The sequence below is a fragment of the Juglans microcarpa x Juglans regia genome, chromosome 2S (genome assembly GCF_004785595.1).
Source record: "Juglans microcarpa x Juglans regia isolate MS1-56 chromosome 2S, Jm3101_v1.0, whole genome shotgun sequence".
In the NCBI taxonomy this organism is placed as follows: domain Eukaryota; kingdom Viridiplantae; phylum Streptophyta; class Magnoliopsida; order Fagales; family Juglandaceae; genus Juglans; species Juglans microcarpa x Juglans regia.
In genome coordinates this window covers 30,163,531-30,175,767 of record NC_054597.1, presented here as the reverse complement: position 1 = coordinate 30,175,767, position 12,237 = coordinate 30,163,531, and the positions used below count along the sequence as shown (strand labels likewise).

Below are 12,237 nucleotides of genomic sequence, written 5' to 3'. Positions count from 1 at the left end.
ATATATATATATAGGAGTTGGCCCATTAGACTCCATGAGAGCCATTTGTATCATAGATAGAAGATAGTAAAAGTCTCCTCAACACACAAATACTAGATTATTTGGGATATACAAAAGTGATGGTTAGCTCATCTTTTAACTATAGATGAGAAATGTTTTCTTCTATTCAGATTATGCATGCTATGATAATAGACATACATTATTTAATTTTAAATGTCTCATCAATTGGTACCAAGGCTTCCTGTCTCATTTCCATGGCTATGAGATTGTGTTCATTCATTTTGTTGTTGAATCCAGAAGTTGTGCACATATTTATTTTAGTGACTAAATTTCTGAAATGAGTCTTGGCATTAACAAAAATTAACAAAAAAGAGAGAGAGAGAGAGAGAGAGAGAGAGAAGATAACGGGAGGGGAGAAGGAGGTCAAACGCCACGGTCTTGTCCATCTTTACCTTATTCATGGAGAAACTCCTGTCGATACTAGTATGTTCAAAGAAAAAAATCTTATTTTGTGAGTTTGGATGGCCTAGAGCCAAATACTTTGACATTTGGTGGTGCTAGAGACAAACGTTTGTGTTGTGGGACGCAATCATAAACAGCCAATCCAACTATTTTTTATTTATTAATTTTCGGTTACTATTCAAATTCAAATTATTTATGAAAAATTTAAAATTTTTACTAAAATTTAGAGAATTTGATGGTATAGGCATCCTGATTTAGATGCTCCAAGATGAGTTGAAAGGAAAAGTTAAAAGTTAGAAAAAAATATTATTAAAATATTATTATTATTTTAAGATATGAAAAAGTTAAATTATTTATTATATTTTATATTTAAATTTAAAAAATTATAATAATTAAATAAAATAAAATAAGATGAGTTGAAAGATTTTTTCACAGCAGCCTTCCCTTAATAGAAAAGAGTAATACTATTCATTATCTCAACTTCTGTCATCCTCTCATCATCTTATGATGTGGCATTAGGTGATTAGAAATTATTTATTACATTTTACTTGTAACTTTATCATCTAATACCACATCATAGAATGATGAGAAGATGATATAAGTTAAAATTCTAGCAGGTTTGGAGGGTGGGATGAGACACAAAATTCTCATATCATCTCATGTCATCATTACATATTTTTCAAATCTTCATAAAAATATAATAAACAATTCAACTTTTTCAAATATCAATTCACTTTTTTCTAATTTTAAAATAATAATAATATTAAAACACAATATTTTAAACTTGAAAATAAAATATAAAATTTTCATCTCACTCCCAAACCTGCCAGAAAATGAGTGAGATTTGAGACTTTGAGCTTCGTTTACTTCTTAAATTCCTCTAAACTCATTATTATAACTTTTTCAAATTTTAATACAAAATATAATAAATAATTCAACTTTTTCAAATTTTAAAATAATAATAATATTAAAAAATAATATTCTAATAATATTTTATCATTTAAACTCAATTCAATTTAACATTCAAACTCAAGCGGAATATATAGTTTGTCCTTCGTAGATATTAGGACACTTGTACGCTTGTCACAACCCTACGCGAACTAGCATCAGTCAATGTGGATCCTTAGTCAACAGCTATGGCCATCGCATATGTTGATAGACTTCTTTGACTTTGAAAATTATATATGTATAGTAGTACCAGGGTGTTGCTAGAATTCCCTTTAAATGTATACGATTTTTTTTAGAACCTTTACGATATGTTTATAGATACTGAGTTGGTCTTAAATGATCTAAATTAATCTATAAATAATAGTAATTTATAAATTTCATTAAGATGTATTTAAATATAAATAAATTGATATATGTAAGATTACTATGCCCCTCCAATTGATTAATTTATGTTATTTTCTTTATAGTAACTTTTCGTCACACTCAAACTCCCTTATCTCTTCTCTTGATAGGTTTCATATATTTTAATGTGTAGATTATTGAAAACTACAGAAAGTATAATAAAAAATGAGATAAAAAAATATAAAAGATATACATTAATATTTAGATAAAAAAATTTTAAAAATAATAATAATAATATTTTGTTATTATAAAGTGACATTTTATCCAAAATTTGCATAAAGAGGTAACCACACCAATATTAATACTAATGCTCACATCTAGTTAGAAAAGTAATTAGTGCAATCGATAGCATTCATGACCATTGGTCCCTCAGTGTTTAAATTTTCTAGAAACAAAGTTGATTAATTAAGCTTCGTTTATTTTTAGAAAATATCTCATCTTATTTAATCTCATTCTATCTGATTATTATAATTTTTTTAACTTCTAATATAAAATAAAATAAATAATTTAATTTAATTTTTTCAAAATTTTAAAATAAAAATAATATTAAAAAATATATTATAATAATATTTTATTTAATTTTTTAATTTTATTTTCAATTTATCTCATCTTATTTTATCTATAAAACTAAACTACAGATAAATGATTTTAGTTGGTCAAAAATAACTGAAAAAGTAGGACAAAAAGTAACGAAGAGAAATGAGTTACGGAAGACCCGATCAGACGTTCATGTCGTTAGAGTGATGGGTTGACGGGAAACGAATGTTATGTGGAGGTGGTTCGACTTAAAACAGAGTTGAAATAGACATTACTTGGGGCAGAAGAATACGTCTTGCAAGTTGCAATAAACAGTCTAGAAATAAAATAAAATAAAAATCCCAAACTAACTAATAAGAAAAGACTATATATCCCAGTGTCATAAGTTGGGTGGCTCCAATCGTACCATTAATTCATTAAAGAATATTTTTACGCTGTATGAACCTTGTTAGACGTGTTAGTTGTCACAATTTATTGTGTACATTTATTACGATAGTCCAAATTAAGTTTACTTAGGTTAAGTTTATTTTAGTTGATGACTAATCAGTTTATTATTAGCACACGTGTACAAGTTCTTTTGTCATTTTCTTTTCCCACTCACTCTCTCGATTTGAAATAAAAACAAAAGATCGATTGGCCTTGGTCAAACAATAATTAGATTCTTTTAAAAAAATAATAATAATAATTAGATTTGTTTTATTATTGCTCAAATATTCTTTAAATAAACCTACAATTAGGGATAAAAAAAAAAAAAAAAAAACTAGTAAACCGGTAAACTAAACCAGACCTAACCGAATTGGTAGATTTGGTCCTATATTAGATTCGGTTCCGTTCGGTATTGATTTTATTTTTTTTAAATCGATTCGATTCTGATTTTTTTTCTAATATTGGACTGAACTAGACCCGACCAGTTCATATATATATATTTTTTAATTTTTTATATTTATAGTTATACTAATATTATATCACTATATATTATAATATACTATAATATTTCACTATATTATATATTATAATATATTACAATATATTACAATATATTATAATATATATACTATATTATATGTATTATATAATACATCAAAAAAATCGGATTGAACCGGACCAAAACTAATAAAATCGAAAATATCGGTTTAGAGTTATAACCAGTATGATATTGATTCTTCAAATTTCAAAACTAATATATATTTCAGTTCAATTCTAAAGTATATCCGAAACCAGATTAAACCGAACCGATTACACCCCTACTTACAATTTCCTAGTCTACTATCCATAAGACTCTAATTAAACTAGAGAATTTTTTTTTTAAAATTTTGTCATTTATAATAATACTGATTTATTTATAATAATTTTTAATGGCTAAATCCACATTTATAAAGTGTTATATGCACATGGATGATTGGAGAGTGGAATGTTGAATGATGCAGTAGCATCTTTGACTACGGGGAAGGTAGAAGGTTCTTCAGAAAATCCTTAAAATATATTATATCAATTTATCTTATCGAAATATTAAAAAATTTAAGATGGATAGTGGCATTTTTAACATAAAGAAAATGAGTGGGGGCGAGGGATCTTTGACAAAATTGATATCCCATAAACAAATAATGTAAAATGAAAGTTTATTTTTGTATTTCTTAATTTATTTTCTGTACATGTACCTTTAACCAACAAATACCCGAAACGTTCGCTGTCACTCTTCCCATGAATCTGGTACAAAGACACATACTGAGCACTTTTCTTGCATTCTTTATCTTATTTTTTAAAATATATTATTAAAAAATATTTTTTTTATTTTATATATTAATTTTTAAAATATATCATCTATCAAATTATCTATTTTTTTATATCATTTAACTATTTTTTTATTCTTTTTAAATATTTTATTTCTACCAATAAATTTATAATATTCATATTTTTTTTTTATATTTGTAGTTTGTTTTTATATACAATGTAAAAATTAAAAATAAAATCAAAATATGAAAAATTGGTTTCAAAATATTTCTAAGATATTTTGTAGAAAAAAATGAAATACGTGTTTTAAATGATGAACAATAAAAAGAATTTGTTCACATGATAAAAATCAAAATAAAAAAAATGAGAGAGTAAATAAAATATCAATAATAATAAAATTTTTACATAATGAACACTACCCGTTACATGTAGTAAGTTATTGTAACTAATTGTATTTTATAATTCATTTTACATAATAAGATGAAACTAGAATAAGTTTTTAAATAATTTTACATGCTTGTCGTCGTCATATTCCACTTCAATCACACCGACGGGTATTCGAAACCAATCTACATCAGCAACGACTTGATCTTTTTCACCGCGCCTTTCATCGAGATAACCATCCTGTAACTCAAAACATAACAGAGCAAGTAAACCAATGGAAGGCAAAAGGAGAAAAATAAAGCATCTCTGTCAATCAAAATTCCATCTCCGATTGTTTTATTAGGTGTCCCATCTGAACAAGTTATAAAATAAAGGGAATTACCCGTTCATCTTGATCATACTCCCCTTGATAAGATCGTGGGCGATGGTTCCATCATCGCGTATGAAGAATATTATTTTCTCATGGTCCCTTATTTTCGATGTCAATATAGATCTCGTCGGCTGCTCTCCGATGTAAAAATTCACTGTTACTGAACGTCCACCATTGTGTTCTATCCCCAAATCGGCGTAGCACATGTACCCATGCTCACCCGGTTGGATTATTAGAGACATGTCATGAAATCTGCCATCCACTGTCACAGCAACCTCCAGTGGTTCGTCAGAATGGTTCACAAGTTTGGTGTTTCTCGAGAAATGTCTCACCATTGACAAAACAAACAACTACAAAACAAAAAATGAGATCGTACTCATCAATGGTAAAATATATATATATATATATATATATAATTATTGATAACGTTGCAGTGCTTTGCAAAAGGTTAGGGGAAGAGGAAAACAGAGCATGCTAGAGAGAGAGAGAGAGAGACAGCGAGGAGACGGGGCATGGGGCTCCATGGGACCGAGAGGATTCAAGAATTGAATTGGAAAAGGATAAAAGAAACTACCGAGACAAGGCCACAGAGACTTCCGATGGTTCTGGCCGTAAAAAGTATTTCGTTGCCAAGACAAGACCACAGGGACTTCCGATGGTTTGCAAATATTTCCCGTTGCTTGTTGTTAAGGTTGAATCTCCGGCTTTGATCCGGTTGAAGATCAGAAAGGATCTGCGGTAATTTTGTGGGTGACGGAGCTCTCTTGGTTCCCGACCGTAATTACTTTGAGGATGATAAACCCTCACTTGATTGGGTTACTGAATTGGTTGTATGTAACATGGAAGAGGATAGTCATTCACGATAGGAAACTAAACTGAGGGGGGTGGGGCGAGAAGCAAAGAAGAAGCGAGAGAGACCGGAGAGAAAAAATAAGAAGCAGAGGAAGAAAGGAAATGAGAAGAGATGGATACAATTACCCTCTACAGAGAGAGCAAGAGCCGCAGAGAAAAATATTTATAACGGGAAAATTGAGGAAATTCGTTCAAAAAGTTTTAAAATTTGACATTTATCATTTGATTATATAATAAGCATATATTTTGAGAGTTTAGTTTTATAAAACGATTCTAAAAGTAATATAAATTGACGTGCTTCAATATATTAACTCAGATCAATTTTATTGTAAAACAAATTTTACAATTTGATACACTGCATCAAATTATTTTAATTTTTATGAGATTTATTTGAGAATTTTTTAAAATTATGTGAATATCACGTAATTAATAAAAACTTGTAAATTTAGACTATATTTGATTAGTGAGATCACTTCAAATTACTTCAAAATTATTCACAAATTTTTTATTATTTTTATTATTTACTATTTTTATCATCTGTAATTATCTTAAAATCGAACATAGCCTTTATTAGTTGAGTTGAATTGAGTTAGGTTGGACTGTAAATATGTGAATGCAGAGCAAACTTATTGCTCAAGTTTGTGTATTTCCGGAATTAATCAATAAAATTTTAAATTAGAGTGGAAAGGCATATATCTAGAAGATTGTGTGATAATTATTAATGAAATGTGATTATTTAATTGATTTATTTGTGGGTATAACAAACGAGCAGCCAAAAAGAGTGGAGAAAAAAAAAAAAAAATAGTGTCGACATTCAGATAATATGACCATGCGATAAAAGGCACGTGGCTGAAGTGGGAAAAGCTGAGTCGGTAACTAATTCATGTTTCAGAAATTGAGTTTAATTATATTACAGTTCATTTTACAAATTGATTTAAATTTAGTAAAAAAAATACCGAAATGTATCCGACCAAAAAACGAATGGATATGATCTTTTTATTTATTAATCACAAAAAAAAAATTCTATTTATTTATTCAATATTAATTATTACATACTTATAATAATGTTCATCTCGTTCATTTTTAAATCAATTGATGGAACGGTATCATTTTATCAAAATAAATAATTTTTAAAAAATACAGTTGCAAGCCTTTCATATATATATATATATAGTATACTACTAAAGTAGAACCTACAAATGATTAAAAAAAATTAATGTTCTAATTTTTCATAATTATAATGGATCCAAGATAAGTGATGAATTGATACACGACCTTTCAAATAGGAAAAATTATTAATTTTTTATTTTATTTTAATTTAAACTTTCTAAATTAAAAATAGAATTATAATATATATCTACTCACACCGAGGGGGTGTATTGCCAATACCTTGTCCATCGGTCAAAATTGGACAGCTGCCATTTTATGAAACCTTGCCACGATTACAAAATGAGAAATATTCCTCAAAATGGACAAAATTTGCAATGCTGGAACAAAAGGATGATCATCTGCATTGTGCAAATTGTATTCATACGTGGCCCGCTGTTATTGGCTGGAAAGCAACTTGAGGATCTTGTTGCTGGACGCGTCCAGTCAGTCGTGAAATTGTCAAATATCCACTAGATTTAAATAAAATAAAAGGTGCATAAAATTATACGTATATATAGTATTATTTTTTAAAAATTAATATTAGTATATAAAATTTAAGCTAACAATAACTACAAAAAACTCCATGTACGAAATTTTAGTGAAAATGAAATATTAAAACAATAAGTACGTAACATATAAGATATATATATCCAACTCATGGCCATTTGAAGCTAACAATATTCAAGATACAAGCAATCACTGCAACAGTTTGTCTCTCTTGGGATGAAAATTTTTGTCTTAAAAAGAAACTATTTCATCTCAAAGCAGTTTTTGGGACAAAAACAAAGCGTCACAAATTTATCCCAATATCAATGTCTCAGAAAGTTTTTTGAGATGAAATTGGGAGAAAATCCTTTGATAGTGTTCGAACGGAAATTTTTTTTAAGATGATTTTATTTCATCCCTGAAAGTTGGTAGAACGGTAAAAATTTACACGTACAAACGATGAAGAAGTTTGAATGAATTAGATTATTTGTTCGATTGAATAACTTCGGTTCCAACGTCATAAGTTAAGTTCGAACATTAAATAATGTTTGAACGTATATGGTTGAATGTTCAAAATAAAGATATTAACATTCGAACGTATGTAGTTGATAGTTTGAACTTCAATTTTGACGTTCGAATATTTTACCATTCAAATTCGTTCGAACGTTTAGTGTATTATTCAAATGGTTATGTAATGTTCGATTTGCCCGATGGTTGTTCAAACGCAATTTACACATTACGCTCGAATGTCTTTATTACACCGTTCAAATGGTTGGCGCCTATTAACTATTCGAACTGTTTTTTTGTGTCTAAATAGTATAATATTTTTTTCAACCCATTAATAAAAATAAGAATACACATAAATAACATCTTAAAATACATTAGTACATGTTCAACAAACATAAAAGTAATCTTATAAATGCAAACAAACTAAATAAAACAGTAGTTTTCACAATACAAAAGTTGACAGTTGAAAATCTAATCTATAAATTAAATTAGTTGTCTGGAGACCTGAATTGTTGCATAAACATTTGTATTTGGAGTTGCATTTCTCTCCTGAACTCTGCTTGTTGCCCTTCTTGTTGTTTCATTTGCATGTCCAAGTCAACTTGATGGGTCACTAACTCATGCTGGTTTATCCTCAATTCCTCGATCTATGACTTTGCTTTCTCTAATGCTTTAGCAGTGTTGGCATTACTATGTGGTATAACTAGTATATAGTGTGTATATATATATATATACTACTTATATATACCATATATATATATATAGTATATATAAGTCTATAATTATATTATCAGTATAGTATAACTACTATAATATATATAACATATGACATACTACTATATACTACTAAGAATATATATATATAGTATATTTATATAATATATAAAAATAACTAATTAAATTTTTTTGGCCCGTTTGAAAGTGATAAGTGTACGTTCGGATGGGTAAATTATTTTTAGAAGATGTTTGGACGTACAAATACATGTTCGAACGCTATCAAGGGTATAATAGGTTACGGGGGTCAGACCTAGCGTTGGTTGAATGCTTCCAATTTCCTCTCCGCCGCACCCAACAAGAGAGCTACCACACGCCGCCTTCAACCACCAATCTTGAACTCGCAACATGTATGTCATATAGCCTTCGATTTGATGTTATAGTACATGTAAATAGGTTAGTATTTTGGTATAAATGGAGTTGAAAATACGTTTTGAATTTTTTTCATAACAACATTTAGCCATCGTAGGTGGCTGGAAAAAAATGCCTGGATGCCTCTTTGCTCATCCCTGCCTTGTATTGTTGTGGTTTGTGGAAGAACAAAAGGAATCCACCGATTCCTTTTAGTTTTAGCAATGGTTGAGTCGACTCATCCATTGCTAAGCTCAACCCAATTATCGTTCGAACGTCCATGAACCATTTGAAAGTATGTAAATGAAGCATTCGATCTGTTTACTTTACCATTTGAACCAAAATGTGCATACCATTCGAATGGTAAATTTTAATTTCTAACCGATAGCAATATTCATTTGAACGTGTAATGACATGTTCGAACAGTACACATCATATTTTAATTTTTGCCTCAGAGGAAAATAGATAATGTAATATATAGTTTTTTAGTTAGATATAATTATTTTATCTAAGTTTCATTTATTATATTTTATAATTGTTGTTCTTAATTTTATTTCCTAAATTTCAGTGTAATGGCTTCTAAGGGAAGGAAGCTCGACAAGTCATGGCAACCCTCCAGCGAAGAAGTTCGAGAGATGACTAATTTGTTAGAGTGTCGGGTGAAGATAGAGGACTTTAAGGATCTTCTATGGGAGGGTCTTTCTTTGGCATTTGTCTTTCTCAATCGTGGTTGGACACTAATCATCGACTGGAAGGAAGGAGAGACAGGATCATTGTCCACATCGATATCATATCTGACTTCTATATAGAACTTGGTGGTGCTGGCGAGGATGATGATGCATACACCTTCTCCGTTCAGGGCGTATAAGTTAGATTCTCAGTGGATGTAGTCATCGATTGTCTTCGTATCCCTCGACTGCCCACTGCATATCTGAGCGTGGTGTCTAAGGAGTCTACACTTGAAGGCGATGGGGAGATTGTTGAGGAAGAGGATACTAATGTAGTAGATGCGTTCGATGGCCTTGTTGAAAATGAGGTTCGTCAGTTGATTGCGGGTCCAGATGCTCATTCCTATGATGGGACCAAGAGCATCAAAACAAGCCGACTTATTCAGTTTTTTCAAGATCCTGAACATAATAAAAGGCAACAACATTGATCCACAGCTGCACAACACTGAAGTTAGCATGGATCGAGCATGATATATTATATATAAATATAATATATATTTATATTATATTTAAATCATATAAATATATCATTTATATTATTGAAATGATATATTTATTATAAAAACTAAATATTTGCCTATAACTAATTAATAGGGTATTTATTTGCAATTAAAATTTGTAAAAATCATGCCGCTGTTTGAACGTACTATAGAATCCTTCGAACGTATTTTCTACTCCCACCAAACATTTATTCATCTAACCCGCCAGAATTTCCGTTCGAACCATTCAATGGTCATTCAAACGTTAACTTTATATGTTCGAACGGTAACTCCTTCGTGTTCAAACATCTAAATACACTTCGAACGGTTACTCAAATTCTCGCTAAATTTGATAACTTAACCTACCAATTTAACGTTCAACCGTTCCAAATAACCATTTGAAGGTTTATTAAATTTAAGATCGAACGGTTCGGTACACGTTCGAATGAAATTTCGATTAGAAACAATTTTTTCGTCCCAATATATTCTATTCAAACACAAAATTTTACGTTCGAACGGATGATGACATCCATCAATTTTTTAGAATGAAATTTAAATTTCATCCCTAAAAGACATATTTTGGAACAATTTTCATTCATCTCAAAAAAATTTTGTCCCAAAAACAAAACTTTGTTGTAGCGAATAACAATAAAGCGCGCATGAGATACTCGATATCTCAAGCTCTACGTGAACAACAACAAAATTCTCAAATACTTGAATTTAATGACCAATGTTTTGAGCTAGCATCGACAAGGGCGAGAATACTTGATGTCTTGAGTTTCGTACGAGCAGAGTGACGTAAGTAGGGATGTGTAACAATCCCACCTAATCATATTAGGGACTTAGAAGTTTGTTTTATAATAATAACCAAATTGTTGTACAATGGAGATTTAAAATCTATTTGTTGGAGTCGATATTTCCAATAGAACTCTCTTCGTGAGGTTGAAAAAATTGTTGAAGAAGATGCCGTAGTCCATTTTCTCATCGTCTGATCCCTTTTTATCCCTTGTCCTTGGGAGGGGTCAAGGATGACATCTATATTTCACCCCATGTTGGTGTGTCTTGTTTGCTTTTCCTCATTTCTTATTTTTTTTTTCACTATTTTCTATTTTTCCCTCTAACACCCTCCTTTCCCTTATCCCCTATTTGTCTCTTCTTTATCTCTCTTCTTATTTGTCCTCTAATGGGAGCTTTTGATGGGATGAAATTGTTTATTTAGGCATAGGATATTTTATCCCTTTCACAATGAATATTATGGGTGTCAAATCGTATTAACGAGTCGTATTTGTATTGTGTCAATGCATGTATATTATACTATATGGCTCAACCCGAACACAACTCGTTAAGGTTATCGTGTTAAAATCTCAAATCCTAACATGACCCATTCACATAACATGTTGACACAACACGACCCATTAGTGAATACTACGAAATAAGTTAACACGATCCGACCCAACCCATTTCAACTCGTTTATGTAAATGGGTTGAACAAATCCTAAATTAACCCGTTTGACCTGATTAAGTTTAGTATAATTTTATATAAATTTTAAAATCATAATATCTATAAAAAAAAATATAAAACTAACTATTAATTCAAAATTACAATCCAAATAATAAAAATGTCGAAATTAAAATCTCAACAATTTTACTTTTAAGTATAAGGGTATAATTGTAACTTTAACTTTCTTAACGTGTCATAATAGATTATAACGGGTTAATCCATTTTGATCCGAACCCGTTAAGACTAAACTCAAAGATACTATTATTGTGTCATGTTCATGTTGAATTAGCGGGTTATGTCACATTTGCCACCCGATGTTATTTTAGTAACCAAACGGAAGGTATATCTGATAACCAAATTGAAGGAGCCTAAAAATAATATTTGTGACTAAAAAAATATATCTTGAGATTGCTTTGTTGTACTTTTTTTTCTCTTTTTATTTTGATTATTAAAACTTATTTGGTCGGAAAATTTGGGAATTAAAAGTATAAAATGTTCTCCCTATGTATCATTATTGATCTCAATCGCAATTAAATTATATCAGTAAAGATCAAGATCTTATCAAGTTTTTTTTTT

General features: G+C 29.6%; 1 protein-coding gene across 1 annotated transcript; it reads right to left on the bottom strand.

Annotated features, from left to right (window-relative positions):
• Positions 1 to 4,593: 4,593 nt before the first annotated feature.
• On the bottom strand, positions 4,594 to 5,833 carry LOC121251862. Its single transcript, XM_041151252.1, has 3 exons — positions 5,409 to 5,833; positions 4,847 to 5,184; positions 4,594 to 4,704 (listed from the first exon to the last, which is right to left on the bottom strand). The coding sequence occupies exons 2-3, from the start codon at positions 5,167 to 5,169 to the stop codon at positions 4,650 to 4,652; spliced, it is 378 nt and encodes a 125-aa protein (XP_041007186.1). The 5' UTR covers positions 5,170 to 5,184; positions 5,409 to 5,833; the 3' UTR covers positions 4,594 to 4,649.
• Between the last annotated feature and the right edge of the window lie 6,404 nt (positions 5,834 to 12,237).

Bases quoted from the DNA above. Each gene is read 5' to 3' on its own strand.
- LOC121251862 (XM_041151252.1), bottom strand. From the start codon at position 5,169: ATGGTGAGACATTTCTCGAGAAACACCAAACTTGTGAACCATTCTGAC. The intron at 4,705-4,846 runs GTAATTCCCTTT...TTTGAGTTACAG, and splicing joins AGTATGATCAAGATGAACGG to GATGGTTATCTCGATGAAAG.